The 26,845-nt window shown below is 41.2% G+C and overlaps 1 protein-coding gene across 2 annotated transcripts in view; it reads right to left on the minus strand.

The window, feature by feature from the left end:
• Nucleotides 1-9,791: 9,791 nt before the first annotated feature.
• The window catches only part of Morc4 (MORC family CW-type zinc finger 4), a 55,560-nt gene continuing 38,506 nt past the window's right edge, over nucleotides 9,792-26,845 (minus strand). The window contains exons 14-18 of one of the 2 annotated variants that reach the window (XM_028895125.2): nucleotides 25,769-25,941; nucleotides 16,493-16,579; nucleotides 12,327-13,005; nucleotides 11,489-11,772; nucleotides 9,792-11,167 (exon numbers count right to left, since the gene is read on the minus strand). In XM_028895125.2, coding sequence (XP_028750958.1) covers nucleotides 11,014-11,167; nucleotides 11,489-11,772; nucleotides 12,327-13,005; nucleotides 16,493-16,579; nucleotides 25,769-25,941 — 1,377 coding nt within the window. In that variant the 3' untranslated portion in view covers nucleotides 9,792-11,013. The remainder of the gene's footprint in view (nucleotides 11,168-11,488; nucleotides 11,773-12,326; nucleotides 13,006-16,492; nucleotides 16,580-25,768; nucleotides 25,942-26,845) is intronic. The other variant, XM_028895126.2, reaches the window with a different exon arrangement.

Raw genomic sequence — 26,845 nt, forward strand, 5'->3', positions numbered from 1 at the left:
CATCTTGCCCAGGGTTTGTTCTTTTTCAGAAAAGTAAAAATGTACTTGAAAATCACCTAACTGGGGTTGGTTATTCAACGGTTATGTGTGTATTCCTCTCATTCTCCAACCCACTAACATGAGGAAGCTGAGCCTGACCTGATCAGCTCCATTTGGCATATAGGGAAATGCAGATCCACCCAAGTAAAGGTTTTTCCCAGGGCTACATAGCTGGAGTTAGTACCCTAGTCTAAGTTAGTCTCTTGACCCTGAAAATAGGACCCTGCTGATCCAGCAGTTTTCACAGCCAATAAGAACAGCCTTCCAGAAGTTCCGATGCAGTCTAAAGAAATCTGTGTAGGACCTGCAAAGTAACAGTGAAACAACAGGCTCCCCTGCTTACCCGTGAAGGTGATCTGGGGGAGTGGGAATTCATCAAGCTTTACTTCTGCCGGCTCCTACCATGCTATCTGTCTGACCAGGGGGGTGCTAGCTTGTCATCTAAGATCCAACATATCAGTTCTAAGTCCTCTAACTCTGTGGGAAGTTTGGAATATCAATGATTTGACTTCATAAGGAGATAACACAGCCTAGTAATAAGTTTATTAATACAATACTAACAAGAATGGTGCCCTGTGAGTTCGGCTCAACCAGCCCTTGAACTTCGGGGCATCACATATAGGAGCTGGTTATTATAAACAGCAGCCTTGTACTTCTGAAGCGAACCTTCTTTGGTGCACAGGATTGAAGACAGCATCCAAATCCATTTAGAGGGAAGGGCTGGGGAGGAGGAGGACCCACTCACTGCACAGTAAGAAGTCATCTCCTGTCTGGTCCCAGAATTCCCAGTGCTTGACCCAGGACAAATGGGGGCTGAAAGGCGGGTTAGCTTTAATGAGTTTACCTTGATGAATCCTGAGTATGGTTCTGTCTACCCACCATCTGGCAGCCAAGGCATTTTCATCCTCTAAATATCTCAAGGAAGCAGGTTTTTCACAGGACAGGACCAAGGTGGTGAGTGAAGTCTCTAAGGTTACAGAGCGTCAAAATCTGGATATAAGCTTGGCAACTACTCCCATGGTTACATGGATCTGTGATTCTAATCCAAGAAGGTATGTGAGGGCACTGCTCTGTAAATTTGAGGACTCCCACTCTGTTTGCCACAGACTAGAGCGGCTTATGAAGGAAGTGAACCAAATAACTGCCCTTTGTTTCAGGCTGAAGCTGTCCTGGTCTCTCTCTCTCTCTCTCTCTCTCTCTCTCTCTCTCTCTCTCTCTCTCTCTCTCTCTCTCTCTCTCTCTCTCGACAGGGTTTCTTTGTGTAGCCTTGGCCGTCCTGGAACTTGCTCTGTAGACCAGAGTGGCCTCGAATTCAGAGATCCACCAGCCTCTGCCTCCTGAGTGCTGGCTGGCATCAAGGGCATGAGCTACCATCACTGGCCCTATGGCTTTTCTTAATCAAGAAAGTTTCAATGGAAGGAGTTAAAAGTTCATCTTCGGCTAGAAAAAAATCACAGCACACCTGATAAAAAGCCATGTTTCCCCTTGATTGACTGAGCAAGGAAAGCCTTGCTCTGAATGGTTTCCTAGAAATTTCCTGAGTCCTGGTCCAAAATCAACCGTTTCCAGCTCCGTCATTGCCTTTCCATCATAAAGTAATTTAGATTAACCGTAGACTGAGGGCATACATAGTAAAGGCCATTGTGTTAATGCTCCCACCTCATGGCTCTGACCCTTGTACAAAGGGAGATGGTTTTGGCCTCTTTCTTTCCTCTGATACTAGCATGACTCATGTTTTCCCCTCCTGGGGCCCTAGTGACCCATTATTATGTGATCATTAATGGAGGTGGGGAGACCGAAACTGCCTTCTAAGGGAAAAGGCAAGCCCCGTTCTAAGCCCTTTGTCCAATCAAATAGTCACTCAACTGTCCAGCCTCTGAGCCAGCCAGTCCGTCAGGCCACACTGCCTGAACTCTTACTCAGTGTAAGCTGTGCCAAGTAAGGGCTCTGAGGGCAACAGGGGCGAACACTGTCAAGTCTGTGCCTGGAGGAAGTCGACAGCTAAGGTGGGCAGAAAAGTCATGTACGCAGAGCTACAGCACAAAGCAGGACAGACTGCCCCTCAAGAGATGGTGGGGTACCTACGATTACAGGTGTCGGGGGCAAACATTTATGTAAGCCCCTTTAAATCCCAATCCATTTGAAATCAGGACCCAACACTATTGGAGCTTGGGAAGGTTGGAGGATGATTGAAAACACAAGCCTATTTCTTCCAGCTGCAAGTTTTACGGGGGCTTGGGACATAGACTAAAGAGAGGGCTTGGCTGCATAGGTAAGCCATTATCCCTTCAGAGTTGTTCTCACCAGACCCTCTTTAGGGCTCCAGAAGAGGGAGTGGCCCTGGGGCTCAGCCTGCTCTCCCTTTTCTCCTTCCTCTTGGTAGGTAGTTCTTTGTAAATTGCTGGGGCAGCAGGAACAGAGCCAATCCAGGTATCCCGGGACCTCTTGGTTTTGGGCTAGAGTATAAACAGTGTGTGAGGGGGAGTGAGTGTTATAGCTGTCTATAGGAAGGTAAGGGAGGCCTTGCAGGGTCAACTGCTCCCTCTCTCTGGGTGAACTGAGGATCTCTTCATGCATATACTAGCTTCCTGCTCTGGCCACAGAGGCCAGACTGTGAAGTGTATATCTTCCTCCTCAGCTGGCTGTAGCCTGCCCCTCACCCAGCCTGGTCTCCCTAACCAAGCGGCTCCCTGGCTTTGATGAGAAATACTGCTATCTCAAGAAGGAATTAAACTTCAAACAGGAAGTCCAGCAGGTTATCTCTCTCTTCTGCCCTAAGTGGTAGCTCACTGAATGTTGCGGTGTGATCCCTGATAAAAGATTAGCAGGTGGCTATCAGGTACAGTGATACTGAGACTCGGATCTGAGCACACCCTCTCCCACCCACAGCTGACCACACTTCTGGGAACCGTAACTTCTCGCTCACAATTTTCTATCCCAAGAGTCAATGCTCTGGATGGCAGGCAGGACTTGACAAAGCAGGAAACACTGGACAAGGGTGCATCCTCCAGCCCCTTTTAGGAGAGAGTTGCTGCTTTCTTGTCTTCCCTGAAGTTCGTTTCCTCAGAATGACCCTCTCACCACTTCACAAGTCACCCAGGAGGGCTTTGAAGAATTCTGCAAACACTCACGATCTTGTAGAGAGATAACACTGAGAACATTTGTATACTTTAAAAAAAGATCGTAGGTAGCAAGGTGCGACATTCAATGGCAAATGAGCGGTGTGGCAAGCACACCACCTATATACACTTATTACTCTGAGAATTTGAAAGAGTTCAGAGAGAGTGGCTGGAGACAAAGGGCAGGAGCAAGGAGAAGATGCTCCTTCTAGCTTCTTTGCCTGAGTTTGCTTGTGGAATTACCCAGTGGGGAGACGGAGAATGGAGTAGCAGCTCCCACAAAGGACTATTGGATGATACTGTGAACACCCCAGTCCCTTGACTTAAAGGCACTGAAGCGTTTGCTTTAAAAATAAAGTACATTTTCTGGGAGGAGAAACACATTCAGCCACAGAGGAGCTACTGATAACAGAAACTCCACTCGTTTCTTGGTTTAGCGTTGAAAGGAGCCAGAAAAGTCCAATTCAAAACAAAACAAAACTACCACAGTAATTGGGAAACGCTGGGGAGCCGGAGGTTTTTTTTTTTTTTTTTTTTTTTTTTAAATAATTCATGCATCCTTCAAATAGATGATTCAGCAGCTTCAGAGATGAGGACAGCAGAGAAGTAAGAAAAAGGCAGACAGGGCAAGCAAGGGGGTGCCATCATCCTGCTGGCATTCCAGGACATCGCGGGTGGTGAATTTTACTCTTCTTTGTGTAATAATAAACCAGTATGTTCTCAGGTGTCACTTTTTCACTCCCGAGACATGCCCAACTCAGCACAGTCTGGGAAGGGGGGTTCAGAGAAGCCAGAGAGAACACTCCAGGCAGAGGCCAACAAGTCCAAGACCTCCCGGAGTGTAGGAATAGGATCCCAATGACTGTTTTGATATCAGGAAAGCTGCCAAGGAACAGCCTGAGTGAAAAACCCAGTCAAGAGGAAATGAATTTCCAGGTTGTTAGGAGAGATATTCATTACACAAGCGAACGATTTCCGATCATGAGGGCAGTTAAACATTGTGTGTGAGTGGCGACCACTCCTGTCAGTGTGGGCTGCCTTTTAGTGTTTTCTTACTGAAAGGAGAAAGACTAGACTGGTTATATGGAGCAACGGTCAAATAGCTAGGTTTCTGGAGTCAGGCAAACCTAGATTGAGATTTTTTTTCCCTTAGCATTTTGGGAAAGCCATGTCAATTCTTTACACTTGGTTTTCTTGTCTATAAAGTAGGGATAATTCCGAATTTTAGCATAGTCTTGGTCAACTCCTGTCTAAACACACTAGTGACCTAAAAGGTTGTAACTGGATCAGTGCTGCAAGGGGACACACACACACACACACACACACACACACACACACAACACACACACACAGAGAGAGAGAGAGACAGAGAGAGAGAGAGAGAGAGAGAGAGAGAGAGAGAGAGAGAGTCTCCTGGCTTCAACTCTCTGTCTCCTTATGCAGCTGAGGATAGCCTTGAACTTCCGATCCTTCTGCCTCTACCTCCAAGTGTTTGTGTCAAAGAATGGCAGATGCTACCATTCCTGTTCTATATGGTGCTGGGAATCAGTGAAGACCTTTGCTGCATGCCAGGCAAGCGCTGGCATGCAGCAACTGGGTTACAGCTTAATCCTCAAAGTGCGTTTTCTCTTAAAAAAAAAAAAAATGTGTTATTTCAATTGATTCTCCCCTGCCTCCCCCTCTCCCTTCATTTGGGTTCTGGGAAGTGAACAAGTTCCTGGGATTTGTGGCAAGTGCCTTTACCCACTAAGCCACCCAAGTGCATTTTCTACCATGACTCTTTCCTGAAGTTGAAACTGCCTGAAAGAGCTTGGATAAGTTTCTATTTGTAAGGTTCTCGCAACAGAATAAGCTGGGAAAGAAAATGATAGTGATGGCTTTTACCTTCATCTGTAAGAATCTGGGGTGGAAGAAAACTAATCATTCACCAGGTCTCACTGCTAGAGAAGACTTCAACCCAAGGGCACCGCAGACTAGGGGCTAGCTTCCTGGACTCAGGGATTGTTTAGAAGATTTCAACAGCAACTTTTCTAATTCAGAGCCTTCCAACGTTCTTTGTACTTCAGGTTGGATATTCGTTTTAACCCTTGTGCTTAACCCATGTCTTCCTATATTTCTGCTACCATAATTTATACTATTCCCCATAACTGGAAAATGCTTTCCTCATATTGCACCTTCCAATGCTTTAGGATTTCAGGGCCCATCTGGATGAGTAGACTCGGGGAGCTGGGCACTTTTTCTCATTCTTCCCTTATCTTCTATGTCTTTCAGAACCCAATGGGCAGATGTGTGGAATGTGTTTGACATGTAGAAAGCAACCAAAACATTTGTACTACGTTATCGAAAAGTAATGTAGTTTATGGCAATTCACACCAAAATGCTGAGCAACAAAATTTTTGTCTTCAGATTTTTATTTTTTCATTACAAAACTGGATGGGGGTTATAGTTCACTAGTATCATGCATATTTAGCATGCACAAACTCCTACCTCAATATTCAGGACCAATAAATAAAATAAATTGCTATTCGTGTCTCACTTATGAACTAATTTTTGTATGCCCAAGACTTACAGGTCAGTTCGTACAATTATTTAGTTTATTAACCAAAAATGTGCCTTGACTTTTGAGACATGTTCTCACTGTGCAGCCAACATTGGCCTTGACTCTGAATCTTTGTGCCTCGGCCTCTTGAATGCTGAGCTTACAAACCACCTCACTCTGACTTTGCAAAAGATCTATTTGATTTCCATCTGTGTGCCTGTATCACATGAACATGCAGGTGTCTGTGGAGCCAGAAGAGGGTTCAGATGCCCTGGAGCTAAAGCTGTAAGCAGTTGTGAGATCCCCTGTATGGGTGCTGGGAACTGAAGCTCTGCAAGAGCAGCAAGCTTTCTTACTCACTGAGCACATCTCTCCAGCCCACACTTCTGAATCAGAGCACATTGTTCCTGATAGAAATCATGAGGTAGGGTGGTCCTCATGAAATATGCCTGTTTTCTTGGAAATCGTACTTGCCTTAGCCTGACCTCACATAGAGAAGACTGTTTATTATGTTTCACTCCCAATGTAGTGCTACAGAAAGGGGTTTTAATTCACACTACAGGATTCTAAAGCATGTTTTATCTTGAGATTGTCCTTGGGAACTAAGACTACAGCCTCTTCTTCTCAATTGTTACGCCAGACAATGTGCAAGCCTCAGCCGTGGGCAAACAAACCTTCCCAAACTCTGGCACCACAAGATCACTGGTCTGGTCATCATCCAGGTATCCATTTGTTCATACAACAAGCACGTACTGACCTAACACAAGCTTGGAACTGGTTTCCTTGAAACTTGCTCTGTTCTTAGCTCGTGAATGACTCTTCTTTCTACTGCTGAAATGAACCGCCCTCACCCTTGAAAAGACAGAAGAGGAGTTCTTAGAAATTTTTCTGTTCAGTTCTTACTTTCAAGATCTGGTCTGTATAGCCATTTCTTGGTTAAATTTTGTCTCTCTGAGTATTTATGTAGATTGTTTGTGTGAAGAACACCCATCTCCCTTTTCTTTCTCATTCTAATTACTTCCACTGAAGAGTTGCTGGAGAGCAACACCAGGCTCCTCCCAGCAACCCCTACTCCTATAGCCCGCAGCAGCTACTGTGTGGGCCTTTCCTGTTCAGAGGCTAATGCCCAGGACGGTTATCTACCTTACTCATACCGATTGATTTACCCTCTTCAATGAACCGGACATTGTTTTAGATCACTGAGATGGAGATATGAACAGAACACAATTCCATCATTAAACCATCCATCAACAACCATTTATTGCTTATTTACTATATCCCAGGTACTATGATAAGCAGTAGGATACAGTGGTTAGCAAACCAAGCATGGTCTTATAGAACTTACTGAAACAGGTGTATACGAACAATGTGTGTTATATTCACCACTGGCTATCACTCAGCATATAGTAGGTGCCCAATGAATATTTTTTTTGAATGAATGAGAATGACTAAGTATACAAGCTTGCTATGAACTGGAAACAAAACAAGGAAACTGTGGGAAGATAATATGGTAGAAATAGAGAAAAAAAATGGAAGGCGTATCTAGGAAGAAGATAGAATCAAGAAGAGTGAATCATGCCAAGACTGGAAACACAGCACTCCAGTTGGACAGAATGGGTAAAGAACATCTCAGGAGAAGGCACAGTCTGAGGGCTCTGAGTTTAAGTGAAAGCTTGATATGTTTCAGCCAGAAGTCAAGTATGCAGGGAAAGGGGCCGTATGTGAAGTGGCAAATGATGAAAGATCACTGAGACAAATGTAAGAGGTAGGCAGGTGTCTCGTAAGACACTGTAACAGGGGTCGGTTTTACTCTACATGAAATGAGAAGTGAGGTACTGCCTTTAAGCAGAGAGTCACATGATTTGATTTTTATTTTACTTTCTAAAAGTATACCATTTCTAGTGACAAGACAATTGTGAGTGCAAGAGAGGATCCAAGGTCTCTAGTTAGCTGCTGTGATCCAAGGAAAGGAGCCATGGGAGTTTAGACTGAGGTTGTGGCAAAAGCTAGTCGAGTCAAGATCATGCTTTGGAAATAGAAACAACAGACATGTTGACAGACTGGATGTAGGGAATGAGGAAAGGAATTAAGGATGACTTCCAGGTTTCTAGCTTAAGCAACTGAGTGGGAAGAGGTGCCATTTTCTAACACGAAGAAAACTGTGGGGGAGGAAAAGTCCTGGGGTATGTCGCTGTTTATTTTTAGCATGATTTACTTGAAAAGTCTGTGAGATATGTAAGTGTAAATGTCAAGTAGGCAGTTGAATATCAATCTGGAGCTTTCTAATAAGGAAAGTAGGATCAGGAAGTTTATGATACAAGTCTTAGAAATGACACAAGGCTTAAACATTCAAAGAGAAATTTCATGCTTTCCTGGGTTAGAGGAATTTTCCGAAATAAGTTGGCATTTTAACCAAAGGAAAGATGATTAAGAGAACATTCCAGGAGTTGAATAGCAAAGGCAGAGGACAAAAATCTTAAGATGCATTCAGAAATTGAAAAGGACTTCCATGCAGGTAGAATAGAGCTTTGTGTTTGGCTTGTTGGAAGATGAGTGTATAGAGGAGAGTACCCCAGACAACACAGGCTTGAGAACCATGCCAGAGAATTTGGATAACAGTTTGTGGGCAAGAGAGAGCAATACTGTCTTTGAGCAGAGACATGACCTGATAACGTTGTTAAGAGCTATTTAGTGATATTAAGAAGTGTGTATTGAGGAATGAGAATAGGAGACGAGGGAGGCCAATTAAGAATTGATTGAGATAGTAAGTGCCCACATGCTAACTATGGCCAGTTGAAGGGAAACATTTGTAAGGAGGTTTATGTTAACCTCAGAGGAAAGCCAGGAGGAGGCACCCGTTTTCTTTACTGTTAGTACCTGTTTTCATACTAGAATGGCTTCCGGTAAGGATGGGCAACACTCCAGTCTTTCCACAGTGGTATTTAACATGAGTTCGAGACTCACAGGAATATTTATCTCTGGTGGGCCACATTTCATAGTGTTTTGTCTGTAACTAGAGAATCCTTTTATTGCAGGAAGGTTAAAGAATGTATCAGAGGGCAGAGTACCAGTGTAGCCTCTGAGGTTGGCGGACAGCTTGCCATGTTCCCAGTAGACCAAGTGAGCTAGAGCAGTGCAAATGATGAAAGGCTGCGGGAACAAAGCATAGGCAGGCGGGCGGTCTTGGGGGACATCTGTAAAAGGCTGGAACTTGAACCTAGGTGTCTGTATGTGGTGTCAGGGTAAACAGGTAACAAAGCACTAGCTCTGTTACTGGAGTGGATAGACTACCACAGGTTAGTGTTGCTGGAAGAAGCAGTAGGGGTTCAAATCCACAGGCTGACAGCACATAAACCAGGGAGTTTGTGCAGACAGGAAACACGGGTAAAGATGAGTTAAGATTCCAATCTTTCTTCCCCTCTAGAGCTCAAGTATCTGCCTCCCCCACTCATCCAACAAATAGCTATACAGACTAAACTTTCCATTCACTGAAATTCCTCCTCTCCTGGGCTCCCATTCACATTATTCTTATCTGTGCAAAAGTCTCACCGCTCCCAGTCCCCATCTGACCAACAAGTATCACTGAGAAAATAACTGCATGTGTTATCCTTCCCTTGTTCATAACCCCATTTAGACAACCGAGGCCTTGGATAGACTGATGCAAATGTCGAACATGGAAGTTAATCATGCAGCGTGCTAAAGCTGGGGTGAAGTAGAGTGGCAGGAGCAGGGGTATGTTTAAGTACCAATCTAATGGTGAAGCCTGGCTATGGCCTCCTCATATTCTCCACAGACTCACAGGAATATCTATTTATGATGGGCTTCCCTTCAAAGGAGGTAAAGTATTCTTGGGACAGGCTTCTGCAGTAAATTTACTGAGGAAAACAGAATCACTATCCAAAGTGTTTTGTCTGTACTACAGAATCCTTTTACTGCTGATGGATTCCACCTTCCTTTTATTATTCATCTCCTCTACTTCCTAGTTTTCAATGCTGAGACACACATATACAGAGGTATACATAGGCATATATATATATATATATATATATATATATATATATATTTACTGTACAGCAACCTTTCAGGAGTACCTTTAACTCTTTGGAGACTTTATACTACATAAATATAATAAAGCAATGGATTCATAAAACTATCTTTGCATGAGTATAAGTTGTACTGTATATTTCTGTACTCTGAGGTCTACATCTTATTCTATATAGCCTAGAAAGTATGTAGGTATATTACAAGGGATGGCAACTAAATCTTTCTATTCTAAAATATTTCCCCTGATATCTAAAATGTAATAATGTGATGATACATACAAAATTTTGATCCTTATATATTTATTTTCACATATCTGTTATTAAAATAAAAATGCCACGGAGAATTGGTGAGTTCGTTGGTGGGTTCCTTTTACATGAACCTATTACTCTTACCAAACACATTTTTCACATTCTGGATTTTTTTTGCACATTTGTTTATGCTGTCTCCCCAGAGGTAATGTTAAACTCAACATAAATTATAAGTGTAAAATGACTTTATACTTTCATAAACATCTCATTTGACACCCAGATTCAAGCCTACTTATTAGCTTTCAAAACAATTTATTTTCCAATGTAAGAAGAATAACAAGAATGCTATAGAAAATTTGAAAAGGGCAAGAAGATAGGAAGGAGAAAAACTATCAACCATAATCCTACCAGTTAGGCAACAAGCATGATTCAGAGTGTTGTCGTGCTCACTCTTTTGATGCTTCGTTTAGGTCCCACTTATGGTGCACTGCCTTCCTTTACATTGCTCTTCTTCATCTTCTCTGTCATCTTTCCACCACGCACACACACTATACCCTCCTTTGGATCATTAGTTAACTTGCTGTGACTTGTGCTTCCAACTAGACTGTTTCAACCTTGGCAGGGCTGAAAGCCTGATTTATCCCACCAGGTACATTGGACCCAACATTTGCTGACCCATTTATCCTAAGTGAACACGAACCACTATCAGAACATGAAACAGGCCAAGTATCTAGATCATGAAAACTAGAGCTTTCAGGTCACCTAACTTGGTGACTATTGCTTTTTCTTTTCCTGGACTCTTAAACGGCTATTTAACGGGCCTCTTTCTCCGCACCCACTCTGAATGTAAAGCACACTGATTAAGAACCAGGACTTATTTAAAGATTCTCGATATAAGGCATACAGGTGAAAAAGAAAAAAAGGCTGGGGGAGGGAAAGAAAGGAGGAGCGAGACAAGGGAGGGCATACAGCACACAGGCAGAACAGAGAAGAGAAAGCGAGGAGAGGATATATAGTCTGGTGCTCAATCCAGTATGTGATTTGCCTCCAGCACCGTGTACAGGATCCCATCCACTTGTTCTGAGTCATACCCGATCTCACGAAGCTCCAAGTGAGGGAGGACAGAAGTAAGGAGATAGCTGACGTGGATACGTAGCCGCGTAAGCTTTGCCAAAGCCCTGTATGATGGAGTGAGGGGGCAGGAGAAGAGATGACATGAAGTCATTAGCCAACAGAATAAAATGAAGTCCCTTCAAAACGGGCCTACATTTCTTAACAATTATGTCTCTGTTAGGTAGAAAGAAGACAGAAAGCACCATGCCATCACACACAGGGAGACTGGCTGCAGCTTTCTAAGAAATAATTACTCAATCCGTGGTGGTCAATGAATTAAGACTTTCTCCCTTGTCTATGACCAGTAACTGGCGGGGGGAGGGGGGTCCTTAGCAGAAAATTCCCATTAGTACTCACAAGCTGATAACTAAACCCTAGTAATTAACCTGTCTAGGTCATCTCCCTCTGGCTTCCGGCAGGAGACCTGGGCCTTCTGCAGTACTTCCAGGTGTGTCTCTGTCTCTTTCAGTTTCTCTTTTAGCTCCTGCTTCTCTTCTTTGGTTCTTTCTAGTTCGGCTTTCAGAACCTGGAATTCAGCTTGGCGATAACCCATATGCTTCTTGCTCCAGTACAAGCCTTCTGTCTCCTGGGTGCTATAGGTCACCAATTCATGTTGAACTTTCTTAAATTCAGAATGCCAATGATTCTTCTCCTGTTCCAGCTCCTCTACCTGCAGTCCAAGAAAGAGAAAGTCAGTGACCCATACACCAAAAGCTAGAGTATCCCAAAACATTCCTACAAAATCTACCCTGTGGTCCCATTATTTGTAATGCATTATTATACTTATGCAAATCTCTTGTCAAACCTAAAATACAGAGGGAAAGCCCATTAGGGCCACACAATCTAGGACATAGTTTAAACCACAGACTGGTTTAATAACATATTTTGTTTAAAAGCTTCAGAGTATGAAAGAAATCACCAACATATCAACACCCCAGTCCAGTGGTTCTCAACCTGTGGGTCAAAAGCCATCAGGATTTCAAATGACCCTTTCACAGGGGTTGTCTAAGACCATTAGAAAACATGGGTCTTCATATTATGATTCATAACAATAGCAAATTTGCAGTTATGAAGTAACAACAAAATAATTTTATGGTTGGGGGTCCCCACAACATGAGGAACTGTATTAAAGGGTCACAGCATTAAGAAGGCTGAGAACCACTGCCCTAGTCCCTTGGTTACAATGACCTTGTCTTATCCCTAGTGGTAATGCATTGCCCAAACCTTTTGCTGGAACAAATTCCTTTCAGCCAGAACACGCTCCAGTTTTTCCGTGGTTCTCTTCAATTCCTCCAATTCTTTCTGGTTCTTGATCTTTGGCATGTTGCGCCCTCCACTTTCCTGGCAGCCTTTTCCTTTCCCTGCAGCGGCTGCGGCAGGGGCCCCAGAAGAATAAGGATTCCGGTTCCAGGATCCTGCTGCCTTTCTTCTCCCTACAAACTCCTCCCTGTTAAAAGGGATTAGCTGGATGGGAGCTCCTGAATCTGTAAGTCCCTTTGCAACACCGACTACAGCTACAAAAGGCCCTTTATTCACTTCTTTGTTTATGTTCTCGCTACTTCTGTTAGATTCTTCTGCTACCAATCTTGGCATCTGATCTTCTAGCTCTTCAGGAAGCAGGGACTCCTGGTCTTGGCCCTGGGCCCCTGGACCAAGTGCTGGAGCTTCCCGGTTCTGCTCTATATTCTTGTTTGCTTCTGGGTATTCTGGTAGGAGGTATGGTGGTGTGCTTCTCTCAGAACTGGATTGATCTTGGCTGTTGTCTCCTTCTGGGTAGGCCGCAGCTGCTTCTGCCCTCCTGTAAGGACTGGACATGGAGTAATCTATAGGAGATGGCGTCATCTCATTCTGGAGCCTCCTTCGTTTCTCCACAGGCTCCTCACCGAGCATCAATTTGTACTTACTGCAAAAAGAAGAAATCGAATTGTAAGCTGTCACAGGACAGGTTAAGAATATCCTTATTCTACAAAGTCCCCCCTCAAGGCACATATTCTTTCAGGTTAGGACTCTTTACTGCCATGGCTGTGATATGATGTCTTCCCTGAGAGTGTGCTGAAAGCTGTCCCTAGCATGGCAATGTTAACAGGGAATGCGCGACTTTTAAGAGGAAGCCCCCTTATGGAAGGTTGTTAGGCCACTGGGGGGTGTTTTCCTCAGAAGGGATTAAAGCAACACTCATGGGACCCCGAGTTAGTTCTCAGGAGATTCAGAGACTATAAAAAACATAATGGCTTTCTCTCACACACAACCCTAACATTGTGATCCCACCCACCATCAGGCTTTCACCAGAGCCGAGATGATAGCAGGGCCATGCTGTGCCCTTGAATCTCTAGACCTGTGAACTGAACAAACATGTTTTCTTGTAAAGTTACCCAGTCTAACGAATTTTGTTAAATTAACAAAGTAGTCCAACAACTCAGCTCCCCCACCCCAAGCCTCGAGCCCTTCACTTGTGCAACTGATTAAATTGGCAACTGGCAGTAAGGGAGAAATGAACTTGATAGGTGTTAAGGGTCAGCTTAGGAATAAAACATGAGGAGGCTGACCTTGGTAAAAGGTTTTAAAAATGAATTTGAAACCAGCCTAACTGTGAAGCTTCCTAAAAGCAAATAGAGGAAGACACAAAAACTGTACACACACACACACACACACACACACACACACACACACACACACACACTTAACACAGAATGGGATAAAGGGCCATAAAAAAGCCTAGCAGTGTATGCAGAGAGCAAAGCCAGCTCGTTAATTTTAAAGTATCACAACCCTCCGGTACCAAAGACTTAACACATTTTTATATTGCAATAGAACTCCATACAATTCCTTGCCAGCCCAGTGGATTATGGCTATTGCCCATTATTCACTTGTAAAAGTTAATTAAAACACAAGGCCCTAGTTAGAAACAAAGAAAGTAAAGCTGCCAGTTCAAGTCATTTCCCCAGTATGATCAACAACTTCACTGGGTCAGGCACAAACTGGAGCTCCCTTTGATCTTCAGAGAAACCCAGGATCATGGTCTCAAGTCCCCTTCCTTTTCTGGCTGCTACAAGCACTAATGGGTGAAGAACCTATCAAAACAGCTGGTGCCAGAGAAATCCATAGTGATTTTCAATAGGCAGAAGGACTGGAATGCCACCTTCATTCTTGGAATTGTCCTCTCTCCAGGTGACCAAGAGATGCCAAGGTAAAAATCAGCTGTTGAACTTTTAGTGAGAAACGATCAGGCATATAATTAGGCCCCTCCGAGGACCTCAAGGCTGCCCCTATCTCTGTGGTTTCCGAGAACAACTGTGAGACATCTCAATCTTAACTTCTCATAATGCTCTATGGGATTTTCAGAACCCAAACTGGCCTGCCATCTCAACAGCTCTTGTGTTATCCTGTAGCAGTTTGTATGAAATACTACACAGAAAGGAAAGCTGGACATATTGGTGCATGCCTGTAATCACGACACTTGGGAAGCCGAGGCAGGAAGACTGATACAACTTAGAAGCCAGCCTGGGCTACAGGCCCGTCAGGGAGGGCTACAGACTGAAGCTGTCTAAAACAAACAAACAAACAAACAGACAGACAGGCAGACAGACAGACAGAGACAGACAGACAAAGACAAAATAAGTTTTATGAAAGGTAAATTAAAAGTTGTATTATGTGCCTGATCTTCATTTGCCCAATTCTAAGGGCTCTGTTCGTAACTATTTCCACTTTCGACTCTGATCCTTCCTTTTAGCAATTTCAGACATGTTGGCCCCAACCGATGGGAGGACACACCTCCCACGTTCTCCTAAGTCCTAACCCCCAATACTGACTTTAGGACTGCTTAGCACACCTTTCTTCCTGGAGGTCCCAATGGTATCTCTAACTCAGTGTGTAAGAAACCGACTGTTTCCTTCAAACATGTTTCTTCTCTCCCGCTTCTTACTGGTGTCAACATCATCAAACTGTCGGCAATTTTTGCGGTTTTATTTGGTGACTTACACTACCAACACACTGGCTGAGGCTATCCTTACCGCTCTGGATTGTTGCAATGGCTTCCTGTGACCTGTTTTCCCCCCAGCTCATCCACTAAGTTAATTTCCTAAAGCCCAGCTTCAGCTTATGCAATTCCTTTTTAAAAATTTTTATGTGTTGCTCCCTATAACATAAAAATTTAAATGTGTTAACTGGACAATCAAGCCTTCTCATGCCAAAACACAAGGAACCTCTTTGCTAGGCAGTGTGTGAAGCCTTATCTGATTCTCTCAGTTGGAGGGCAGATGGTAATATTATCTTAACTGCTTTTAAGGGCCAATCAGGAAGAGGTTATAATCGACTGCCTGCAGTTGCTAAGTGGAGCTGGGGTTTATAATTTGGCCCTAACTTTATCTTCCATTACTTCCTTCATAAACACTAAACAAACTGAATTGCTGGGTGATTTCTTATTGTGACCATTTGACCACAACAACCTTCTCTTTTCTGACACTGCACACTGAAATTCTGCTTGAGAGCTACTTTGTATGTTTGTAGTTGTGTGTGTGTGTGTGTGTGTGTGTGTGTGTGTGTGTGTGTGTGTGTGTGTGTAGGCCAGAAGTTAACATCAGGGATAGTTCCATAAGAGTTATCTACCTTGCTTTTTTTTTGAGACAGGGTCTCTCACTGGGGACTGGGGTAAGGTTAGCTAGAGAATGGGTCCCCAGGGACTCTTCTGTCTGTTTTCCCAGTGATGGGATTACAAGCATGCATTGCTGAATCTGGCTTGTTATGTGGGTGCTATGGATGGAACTTGGGTCTCTGTGCTTGGGTAGTAAGCACTTTTTATCAACTGAGCTGTCTCCCCAGGACCTCTTGTAACAATTTTAACATTCTTTTATAACATGCACTACCATCTATGGGATATGTGTGTCCATGTATGTGTGCACACTCTACTTGAGTACAGAATTGGAACCTCCTTGACAGAGAGCACTTAATTGTGGTAGAAACGGACAAAATTTTCATGCAAGTGTAAATAAAAATAGGATTATCATGCCAGTTGGTATTAACACAGGCCTTTAACCCCGGCACTCCGGAGGCAGAGGCAGGTGAATCTATCTCTGAGTTTGAGGCCAGCCTGGTCTACAGAGTGAGTTTCAGGACAGCCAGGGCTACACAGAAAAAACAACAAAAAATACAACTATGGATTTCTTTTGTTTGTTCTACATTTCTCCAGAAACTCTGGTTGTTTTCTCTAGGAATCGAATCTCATAATGGTACCTATACCCACTCCTTTGGTAAAGATTACCAAAATTTGTAGGCTTTATATGCTAGGATTTCAACGACATTGTTTTCTTCTCATTTTTTCTTTTTGTCACATTATTTGTTTTTACTTTACATTTTACATTATCTTCTAAGTAGTTTACATTTTCTGACAATACCTTCCTTCTGTTACTTCCAAACGCTTCCTGAAGCACTTTTCTCTATTTGACTGTGAGTTGAGCATTTCACAAACAACACGCCGAAGACTATATTGAAACAAAAATATTTTAGTTTTTCAACATTCATTCTCATGCTTTTGTCTCTGTTTAAGACACCATAATAGGCAAAAATATGAATCAAAACTGTGGCTTCTGTACAGTATGTATGTACTTATTGGTGATAACCTCCTTAAAATGCTGTGCATTTACCCAGTTAGAGTACACATGCCCATCAACAGCAGTTCTCTGCGTCAGACTTTGGAGCAGCTGGGATAACAAGCCTGGCTTTTCATAACCGGTCTCTTTTATTTAGCATGTTTCCAATATTTATCCAAGTTGTATCAGCATATTACTGTCTCTCTAGTGTTGAAATGGTTGAGTATCACCCCAATAATTTACATGTAAAAAGCTAATTGCCCTTGTGAGATGCAAAATATGGAAACTTAATTCAAGTATGTTTAGAGGTAGGTTCTTTGGGAGGTGATTAGGGTTAGATAAAGCCACTGGGGAAAACGCCCAATGATTCCTGATGAGGGTCATCAAAAGGAGAAGGAGAAACAAAAATCAAGGGAGAGAGAAGAGGAGGACAGTGGAGAGGGAAAGAGACCGACAATGTAGAGGACACAGATGCAGACACAGATGTTTGCTCCCTGTCTCTTGCCATGTGATGCCTTGCACCACCACAGCACTCTGCCAGCAGGAAGGCCTTCCTTCTCCAGAGCTCCTGATATGCTCTATGCTTCCAGAACTAAATTAAATATATCTGATTTTTCATAGAGTTACACAGTCTATGGCATTTCATTATAGTAACAAAAAGTTTATTATTATAAGTTCTTTATATGGCTGAGCAATATTCTATTGTATGACTTTTTAATTTTAAATATTTTATTTTTTCTTTGAGATTATCATAAAATGTACTTTGATCATATTTCCTCCCCAACTCCTCCCATATCTACTCTATCCTTCCTCTCTTCCTTAGCTATCCAATGTTGAGTCTTCTTTTTGTGTTTTGCCCCCACCAATTCCAGTTTGTATTACTAGACTAGACTAGTCTTAGGAGCGGGTCTACCCTGGAGTGTAGCTGACTTACCAGGGATCGTATAATTAAAGAAAACAGGAGCATGTCACTAGATACAAAAAAGACCGTTGACAAAACCCAACATCCCTTCACGATACAATTCCCAGAGAATTTAGGGATTCAAAGTCCACATCTCAACATATCAAAGATTCAATCACAAATTTCCTACATCTGATAAATATATTCAGCAAAGTAGCAAGAAACAAAATTAGTACTCCCCCTTTTTCTCTCCCTCTCTCCCCCCCTCTCTCACACACACACAGAAAGAGAGAGACAGAGAGACAGAGAAACAGAGAGCAACCTTTCTATGTATAAACAACAAACATATTCAGAAGGAAATAAGGGAAACAATCCCATTCACAATAGCCTCAGAAAATTAAAATACCTTGGAATAAGTCCAAGGAAGTGAAAGACACATACTAATAATACAAACTGTCAGGCAGTGAAGAGAAATTGAAGAGGATATTATATATCTTGTAGTAACTACTCAGCTGATGGAACCTTCAGCTTCTTTTACCTGTCTACTGTAAACAATGCTGCTAGGAACACGTGTATAGTTTCCGTATGAAGACACATTTTCACTTTTCTAGAATATATATTTTGAAGTGGAATTACTGGCTCATAAACTATTTGAACAATCTGTAGCACTTTCATACTCTTCCACTGAAGCAACTGCAATATTTTGCATTTATATCAATACATGAGGGTTCTGCTTGTGCCACATCATCACCAACATGTATTATCTACCTTTTGGAGATAGCCATCTTAGTGGTAGTGCAGTAAAAGCTCATTTTGATTTTGATTTGCATAGCTTTGATGGTAACTGATAATAAGCTTTCTTTCATTTGCTTATTAGTCATCTGTGGATCTTTGCTGCCCCATTAAGCTGTTTTATTAGTGAATTGTAATAGGTTCCAACTCTTTATCGCATACAAATTTTCGAAAGTGCTTTTCCTCAATTCTATGGGGAGTTGGTTTTACTCTCCTGGTTGTTGTCGCTGCTGCTATTATTTTTGGAGACAGGGTTTCACTACAACTCAAGCTAGCCTTGAAATTCCAATTCTTCTGCATCAGTCTCTCATTACCTTGTTGTCAAGGTTCTTTGCAGCTCTTTTGCTTGTTTGTTCGTTTTTGAGACAGTGTTTATTTGTGTAACAACAGCCTTGGCTGTCCTGGAAATCACTTTGTAGATCAGGCTGGCCTCGAACTCATAGAGATCCACCTGCCTCTGCCTTCCAAGTGCTGGGATTAAAGGTGTGCACCACCATTGTCTGGCTCATTTTGTTTTTAAAGATATATTATTTATTTTTATTCATGTATGATTATTTGCCTGCGTGTATGTATGTACATGCACTGTGTGTGTGCGCCTAGTACCTGCAAAGGCCACAAGACGGTTTTAGATCTACTGGAACTGGAGTTGTAGGTGGTTGTGGGTGCTGGGACCTGAACTTGGGTTCTTTGGAAGAGCAGCAAATGCTCTTAATCACTTAGCCACCTCTGCAGCTTCTCAAATCTCTTGATTTTTACACTTATCAACTGAACTATTTCTCATCATTCCTTCTGGTTTTGGTGTTATATCCAAGAAACTATAGCCTACTTCAGGGTTATAAAACCTTACTCCTTTATTTTAAAGATTTTACACTTAGCTGTTACACTTAGATCTGAAAGCCATTTTGAGTTAAATGTGTATAGTGCAGGGTAGGGATTCACCTTCATTTTGTTGCATTCCAATCTATCAAGCATAAATGTAAAGGTACGTTTTTATTTTCTTTTCCATTGATGTGTGTGTCTAATCTTTTACCACTACCACACTGTCTTGACTACTGTGGATTATTAAAGGTGAGTGAGACTCCAACTTCCTTCTCTTTCAAGATTGTTGGACTGATTCTACGTTCCCAGCATTTCCATGTGAATTTTAGGATGACACTGTTGATTACTGCAACAGAGGCATCTGCTGTTCTGGAAAAGTTTATACTGAATCTGTAGACCAGTTTGAGACTACTGCAATTTTTTTTAAGTAACAAACAGATGTCTTTCTATTCATTTAGGTTGCTTTTAATCCAACAATATTTTGGTTTTTTGTTTCTTTTCTAGTGTACAGATAATTTGTACCAAGTCTGTTAAATTTATTCTAAATATTTTTGAAGTTATCATAAATATAGTTGCTTTGCTTTTTTCTTAAATTTTGTGGTTCTTTTAAAAACATAAATTTTGGTCTTGCTGATCTTTCTCTATTGTTTTGCTCCATTTCATTTCCACTTTAGTCATTTTTTTCCTTCTGTTTGATTAGGCTTAGTGATTTTTTTTTCTTTTTTAAGACAGCTTTTTCTATGCAGCTTTGTGCCTTTCTTGGAACTCACTTTTGTAGTCCAGGCTGGCCTTGAACTCACAGAGATTCCCCTGCCTCTGCCTCCTGAGTGCTGGGATTAAAGGCGTGTGCCACCACTGCCTGGCCCTTAGTGGTTTTCTTATTATGCCTTCCCTGTGGACTTTTTCATTATTAAATGTCTCTTTTTTTTTTTTTTTTTTTTTTTTTTTTCCAGAGCTGAGGACTGAACCCAGGGCCTTCTAGCAAGCACTCTACCACTGAGCTAAATCCCCAACCCTGAAATGTCTCTTTTTATATCTAGAATATTTTTGTTTTAATGCACATAACTTTAGACTGTCTTGCTTTGTAACCCAGGCTGACTTCAAAGTGACAAGGATTCTCCTGCCTCATCCTCCTGAGTGCTAGGATTACAGGTGTAAGAACACCACATTTGGCATTAAAACATATTTTATCTAGTGTTAGAAATACTTGCTAGCTCTCTTAAGTTGCTGTTTATATGGAATGCCATTTTCTGTCCTTTACTTTTGATTCAGTTGTAGATTCGAATCTAAAGTGTCTCCTGTAGCTTGCATATCTAGACTTTTAAAGGAAATCTAATGTGAGTTCCAGGACAGCCAGGGCTACACAGAGAAAAGCCTGTCTCGAAAAACAGATAAATGTTTTAAGTAATTATTCCTTAAATTGGTCAGTAGAATGAAGAGTGATATTATATTGTTTTATAATTCATTACACAATTATTTTTATTAGCATTTAGATTACCGAATAATTTCATAATAAATTACTGAAAGACAGCCCTTGCCCTGCTAAACATCCTTTAGTATTTCTTATACGACAGGTCTGCTAGCAGTACATTCCTATAGCTTTGATGTATAAATTTATACACCAAAGAATAAATTTATCACATTTAATCTCTCAAAGATAATTTTATTGGAATTAAGTTTTTGGTTGACAGTCTTTTTTCTAGTATTTTCTTTCTTCCTTTCTTCCTTCCTTCCTTTCTTTCTTTCTTTCTTTGGCTTTTCGAGACAGGGTTTCTGTGTGTAGCTTTGTGCCTTTTCTGGAACTCACTCTGTAGTCCAGGCTGGCCTCGAACTCACAGAGATCTGCCTGCCTCTGCCTCCTGAGTGCTAGGATTAAAGGCATGTGCCACCACCGCCCGGCTTTTTTTCTAGTATTTTAAATACTTCCTTTTTGTTTAGTCTGTTTCATATTGTTATAAAAGAATACCCAAGACTAGGTAACTTATAAGGAAGGGAGTAATTATTTTGGTTCATAGCTCTGGATGCTGTCAAAATCAGGTGGCTGATTTAGTTAGCTTCTGGAGAAAGTCTCACTGCAGCCTGACTTATGGAAGAAAGCAGAAGAGCATGCAGAAGAGAGAAATCTTCAGAATTCTAACACCTCTTAATGGTCTGATGAATACTGGGACACTGGCAATTAAATGTCAACCCAAATTTTGCTGGGGCCAAACTATATCCAAGTCACAGTAGCATCCTAGTACCTTCTGATCTCCATTGATTTTTATGCGAAACTGTTAATCTTAATGAGACCTGCTAGCACAAGGCCATTCACTTTTACTCTCTGCTTTAGAGATTTTTCCCTTTGCCTCTGGCTTTTAGTATTTTCTTTATTATGTGACTAGACACTTATGTATTTTGAGTTTATTGCACTTATGTGTCCAGGCTAATGCCATTCATCAAATCTGGAAAGTTTTCAGCCATTATTTGAAAATACCTTTTCTACGTCTCTTCTTCATGTGATATTATGGATAGTTAGTGTACGTGTCTCTGAAGCTTTCTCCATTTTCACTTTTGTCTATGTTCTTCTGATTGACTAATATATAACTGAACTTTTCAATTTTCATAATTTGTATTCTTCTTACTCTTAATGTATGTTGTTGAGTCGTTTTTGGAGTAATTTTCATGCCTGTTCTTGTACTTTTTACATACAGAATTTCCATGTGGTTATTTTAAAAATAGTCTTGTTCTTTTATTACTAACTGATACTTGATGAAACACTGTCTCTATTCCTGCCTAAATGCTTTATCCATTGTTTCCCTTAGGTCTTTGAATATATTTGTAGTAGGAAGGTTTCTCCAGTCCTGCCTGGCTCCTCAGTCCTTCAGCTGCTTATAAAATAATCATTCAGAGGCTTATATTAATTATAATTGCTCAGCCGTTAGCTCAAGCTTATTACTGACTAGCTCTTACACTTAAATTAACCCATAATTCTTATCTATATTTAGCCACGTGGCTTGGTACCTTTTCTCAGTTCTGCCTTGTCATCTTGCTTCCTCTGTGTCTGGCTGGCAACTCCTGACTCAGCCCTTCCTCTTCCCAGAATTCTCCTCGTCTGCTTGCCCTGTCTATACTTCCTGTTTGGCTACTGGCCAATCAGCATTTTATTTATCAACCAATCAGAGCAACACATATTCGCAACATACAGAACGATATCCTACAGCACTTCCCCTTTTCTGTCTAATCAAAAAGGAAGGTTTTAATTGTTTTTGGTTTGTTTGTTTGTTTGTTTGTTTGTTTTCAAGACAGGGTTTCTCCATGTAGTTTTGGTACCTGTCCTGGATCTTGCTCTCTAGACCAGGTTGGCCTTGAACTCACAGAGATCTGCCTGGCTCTGCCTCCTGAGTGCTGGGATTAAAGGCATGCACCACCACTGCCTGGCAGAAGGTTTTAGCTTTACCATGGTAAAATTACATAAAATAGAAAAGTTAACAAGCAAGAGTTACAGTTACAATATCTAGTCTATTTGTTTGGCAAAATTAAAGAAACTACTCTATCCTATATTTGTGAGTGCCTCCACCCTAAAAGTTGGGGAAGATGAAGCTGGATGGGAGAAGAGAGACCCAGTACTTTTGGGTTTATCTATAATATACCTTCTACAATATAAAACTGGGGTAAATGAAGCAGTCAGAGGCTTGCTCCTCCCATGTGAAACCAGTTTTCCTAGGCAACAGAAGCATCTTTTAAGAAATTCTTTTAAAATACAAACTCATCAACTTTTGGCATAATTTATTCAAAATATATAAATAAACTACAATTACTAATTCTTTCCTTTGCTGATAACACTTATGGCTATTTTAAACCTTAGTTTGTACCATTTGTAAGGAAGTTTGTATGCACTGGAGATATTTACATACAACACTGATTATTCCACCATCTTGGATCCCTTATTACTGTAAAAGACTACCTTTCACAGAACACCCAAATTTATGTAGAATGAATGAACAGAAGTAAATTACTTTCTTTATAGAAACAAGCTGTTTTCCCATAAAAGGTTATGACTGACAGCTTACATCCTAGCTGAATCTATTCTTCATTGTGTTGTAATTCCAATCTCCCCTTGTTAGATGTGGAGGACTCATAAAGTCATTTCCAATGACTTTCATGGAGGACCCTTCTAACCTATCCCAGAATGACTTCTTAAAGGTTTCCTGGACAGACTAGGCTTTATTTTGCATAGTTAATGGGCAGGACTACAAAACTCAAAGACTCTTATTATATTTTAGGTTTCTGATAATGAAGGAATGCTTTTGTAACTCTTGGTTAAACTTATTACTTCATTAATACTCTTTCATCAGAAACTCTTTATATTTTATTAAACCTGTGAGCATCCCCATTTCCCATTTCCAAATGAAAAAACTGCTAATAATAATAAAAAAATTGAAACAGCATTTTGGTATGTTATCCAGGCTGGTCTCCAACCCCTGGACTCTGCTGGTCTTTTGGCCTTAGTCTCCTAAGTAGCTAGAAATAAATTAGAGTATATATTTTCAAAGCACTTTACTTGCCCTCTAGAGTCCTAACCTTGCATTCCACAAAGACCCATACAAAATCTCCAACAAAAGCTGATGAGCTATGCCACCCAATGGATGTAGTATGGTACTGCACTCACAAAATATATACTCTAATAGCCCAAATAACGTTTGTAATCCTCCTGCAGTAGCCTTAAACCACTACAGTTGCCAAACAAATATAGTCAGTAAAAGAAAAGTGATCATTTAAGTGTAAGGATGTGAAAACAACTTGAATGCTCCTATATGTGCAGCCTTGAAAAATCTGATTTGTTGAGAGTAAAACTTTTTCAAGAGCTAAATAACACCTGATGCTGCTAATAACATATCTATGTAGGATTAGCAAATAATAATAATTACATTATTTAAGGCTGCACATATAGGAGCATTCAAGTTGGTCCTGGCTCAGTAACATTTCTAGCTACTTAGGAGACTAAGGCCAAAAGACCAGCAGAGTCCAGGGGTTGGAGACCAACCTGGATAACATACCAAAATGCTGTTTCAATTTTTTTTTTATTATTATTAGCAGTTTTTTCATTTGGAAATGGGAAATGGGGATGCTCACAGGTTTAATAAAATATAAAGAGTTTCTGATGAAAGAGTATTAATCCGACTTGGATTTAATCACTTCTTACTGAGTATTGATCACATTCCAAGCAAGGCAGTGTTCCAATGCTTTCATATATATTGTCTTTTACTTCTTTCAATAGTTTTACTCCTAAAAGTTTACTTTCTCTTGAAGCCACCAGCTGTTCAGGGGATCTAAAGGTTCCTGTATTATCTACACAGATTCGCTGTGGAACAGTCACAGTACAGGGGACTCGCAGACCTGTACAAGTCTTTGTTTATAAGGCCAAAAGACTTATCTAAGAAGAAACAAACAGGCAAAGAACCTGTATGACTCGGAAAAGAGGTGAACTGACCTTATGAAATAGTATGGCCGCTGTCTTATGATGTGTTAAGAAAAGGGCACGAGAAATCCATGACTATTATGTAAGAAAGGCATTAATGATGACTGTAGACATATCTACTACTTGAGAGCAATTCACTGCTTGCCCTACAAGAACGAAGACAGCGAAGAAGAGAACTGAAAGGGGTGCCAATTAGGAGTACTGTCTTCATTTCTAGTGGCGATGCAGGGGCTCTTGTATCTTTTGGTACCTCAGAGATGCCTAATGCCTAAGAAATACATAGTTATCCTTCTTCCTATTCTATGGACTAACAGCATTGATGAGACAGTAGAAAATGAAGTGAGTAAAGCCAGAGAACAAACTGTTTTCCAGACAGGATCTCACTGTGTAAACCTGGCTGGCGTGGAATTCACTATGTAGACAAGGCTGGTCACAAACACACAGGAGCTTCTGCTTCCTGGGTGCTGGGATTAAAGACTTGTACCACCACGTTATACAAGAACAAACGTTCAGTGATGGATTTTTTGTAGGAAACAATATATTATCATTAGAGACACTAGTTAATTTTACACAGGGCCAGCATATCATAGGACTGTGAATCTTCTGTAAAGTTTAACGTTCATAAATTTAAGTATAGAGACAATTTTCTATATGGCATTATCTTATACTTTTCATATATATATGTACTTTCATATATATATATATACATTCTATATAGCACTTTATACTTTTTAAAGAGTTAATATGAAGACTTCAGTAGATAACACAAGACAGTGATCACTTCAAAAAATAGTTTTTACTTCTAAGAAGTAAAAATTAGTGGGTGTGTGCAAGACACAGTTCTATCAGTCCCAAACTATATTTTCATGAGTGAACTTCATGTGTTAAGAAAAACAACTTACCTGGCATGGTGGTATACACTTTTAATATTAGCACTAAGAAGGCAGAGGGAGGTGGATCTCTTTGTGAGTGTAAGGTCAGCTAATACATGCACACACATACATTACTTATATATTATATATAATAGATAGTGTATATAATATATCAAGTTAATCTACTGGAGAACAGATTCTGAGGCTTATTATTGAAAACAAATGATGGTGTTAGGTACCTGGAAAACTGAAAAACACTGGAATCCAGAGACTTAAGTTGAAGAGGTGATCTGTTTTCTTCCCCACCCGATGAAAGCAGGCTAGGGCTATTGATTTGCTCATATCCAATCGTCTTGTCAGTTCGTTCACCCATATCTTGTGTAGTGGGAGTCTTTAGTGGATGGCTGAGGACCTAGCAAAAAAGAAATAGTTCATAAAAATCCCAAGTCTGAACAAAACACCAAAAGCTGTGTCAATTCTTCTGATGCTAGGAAAGAATGCTTGGCCAAATAAACATAAACTGTTTCCTAAACAGAACGAACAGTGCACCGTAATGTACACTGGAACACTGAACCCAAACACAGTCAGTCACTAACCTTATCAGCTAGACACCACCAGACTGCTCCCAACTCTTGTATTGGTTACTTGACCTAGCCCACCCACAACACAAACCCAGGCCCCAGTCGCGGTCTACTGCGCTCTTGCGACACAGGTGAAGGCTGGGCTTTCATCCTTTCGAGCTCTGTGTTGAAAATATGGGTGGAAAGGAAAAGCATTGCAGCAAGTATCTGCTGGTTTAGGAGAGACACATGCCAGAGGCTACCACATGTTCACAGTGCACACAACAGAGACATGCACCTGGGATCTGGTAGGAGCCAGCATATGAAGAAAATACGAATAATTAGGGTGAAAGAATAAAGGGAAGGCAAACTGAATGAGGACAGGGCAGTCCTGGAAATCCCAATCTCAGTACAGACATAGGATATGAAACGTGATTGCTCATAAGCCTCAGTTTGAGCAGGGTACGTGAAGAAGCGTTAGTATTTAACTGCCTCTCTCCTCACTAGTCTGACCTGCCCGACTGGGGAAGGAAGTGAATCTAACATGCGACTAGCAGATCTCTGGGAAATAGGGTCAAGAGGGAAATCATGCAGAGAGGCAAGGAGGGGTGGGAGAGATATATGGGTGCTATGGTGGCTGTCAGGAAAGGAGTGTCCCTGAAAGGACGGCCAACCTTATTGCACCCTTCAGCGTCCGGAGCTGGGCAACCATGTCCGAGAGACAGTGCTCCTGAAAATTCAAAACAGCAGAGTCTT

Source organism: Peromyscus leucopus, chromosome X (assembly GCF_004664715.2).
Source record: "Peromyscus leucopus breed LL Stock chromosome X, UCI_PerLeu_2.1, whole genome shotgun sequence".
NCBI lineage: Eukaryota > Metazoa > Chordata > Mammalia > Rodentia > Cricetidae > Peromyscus > Peromyscus leucopus.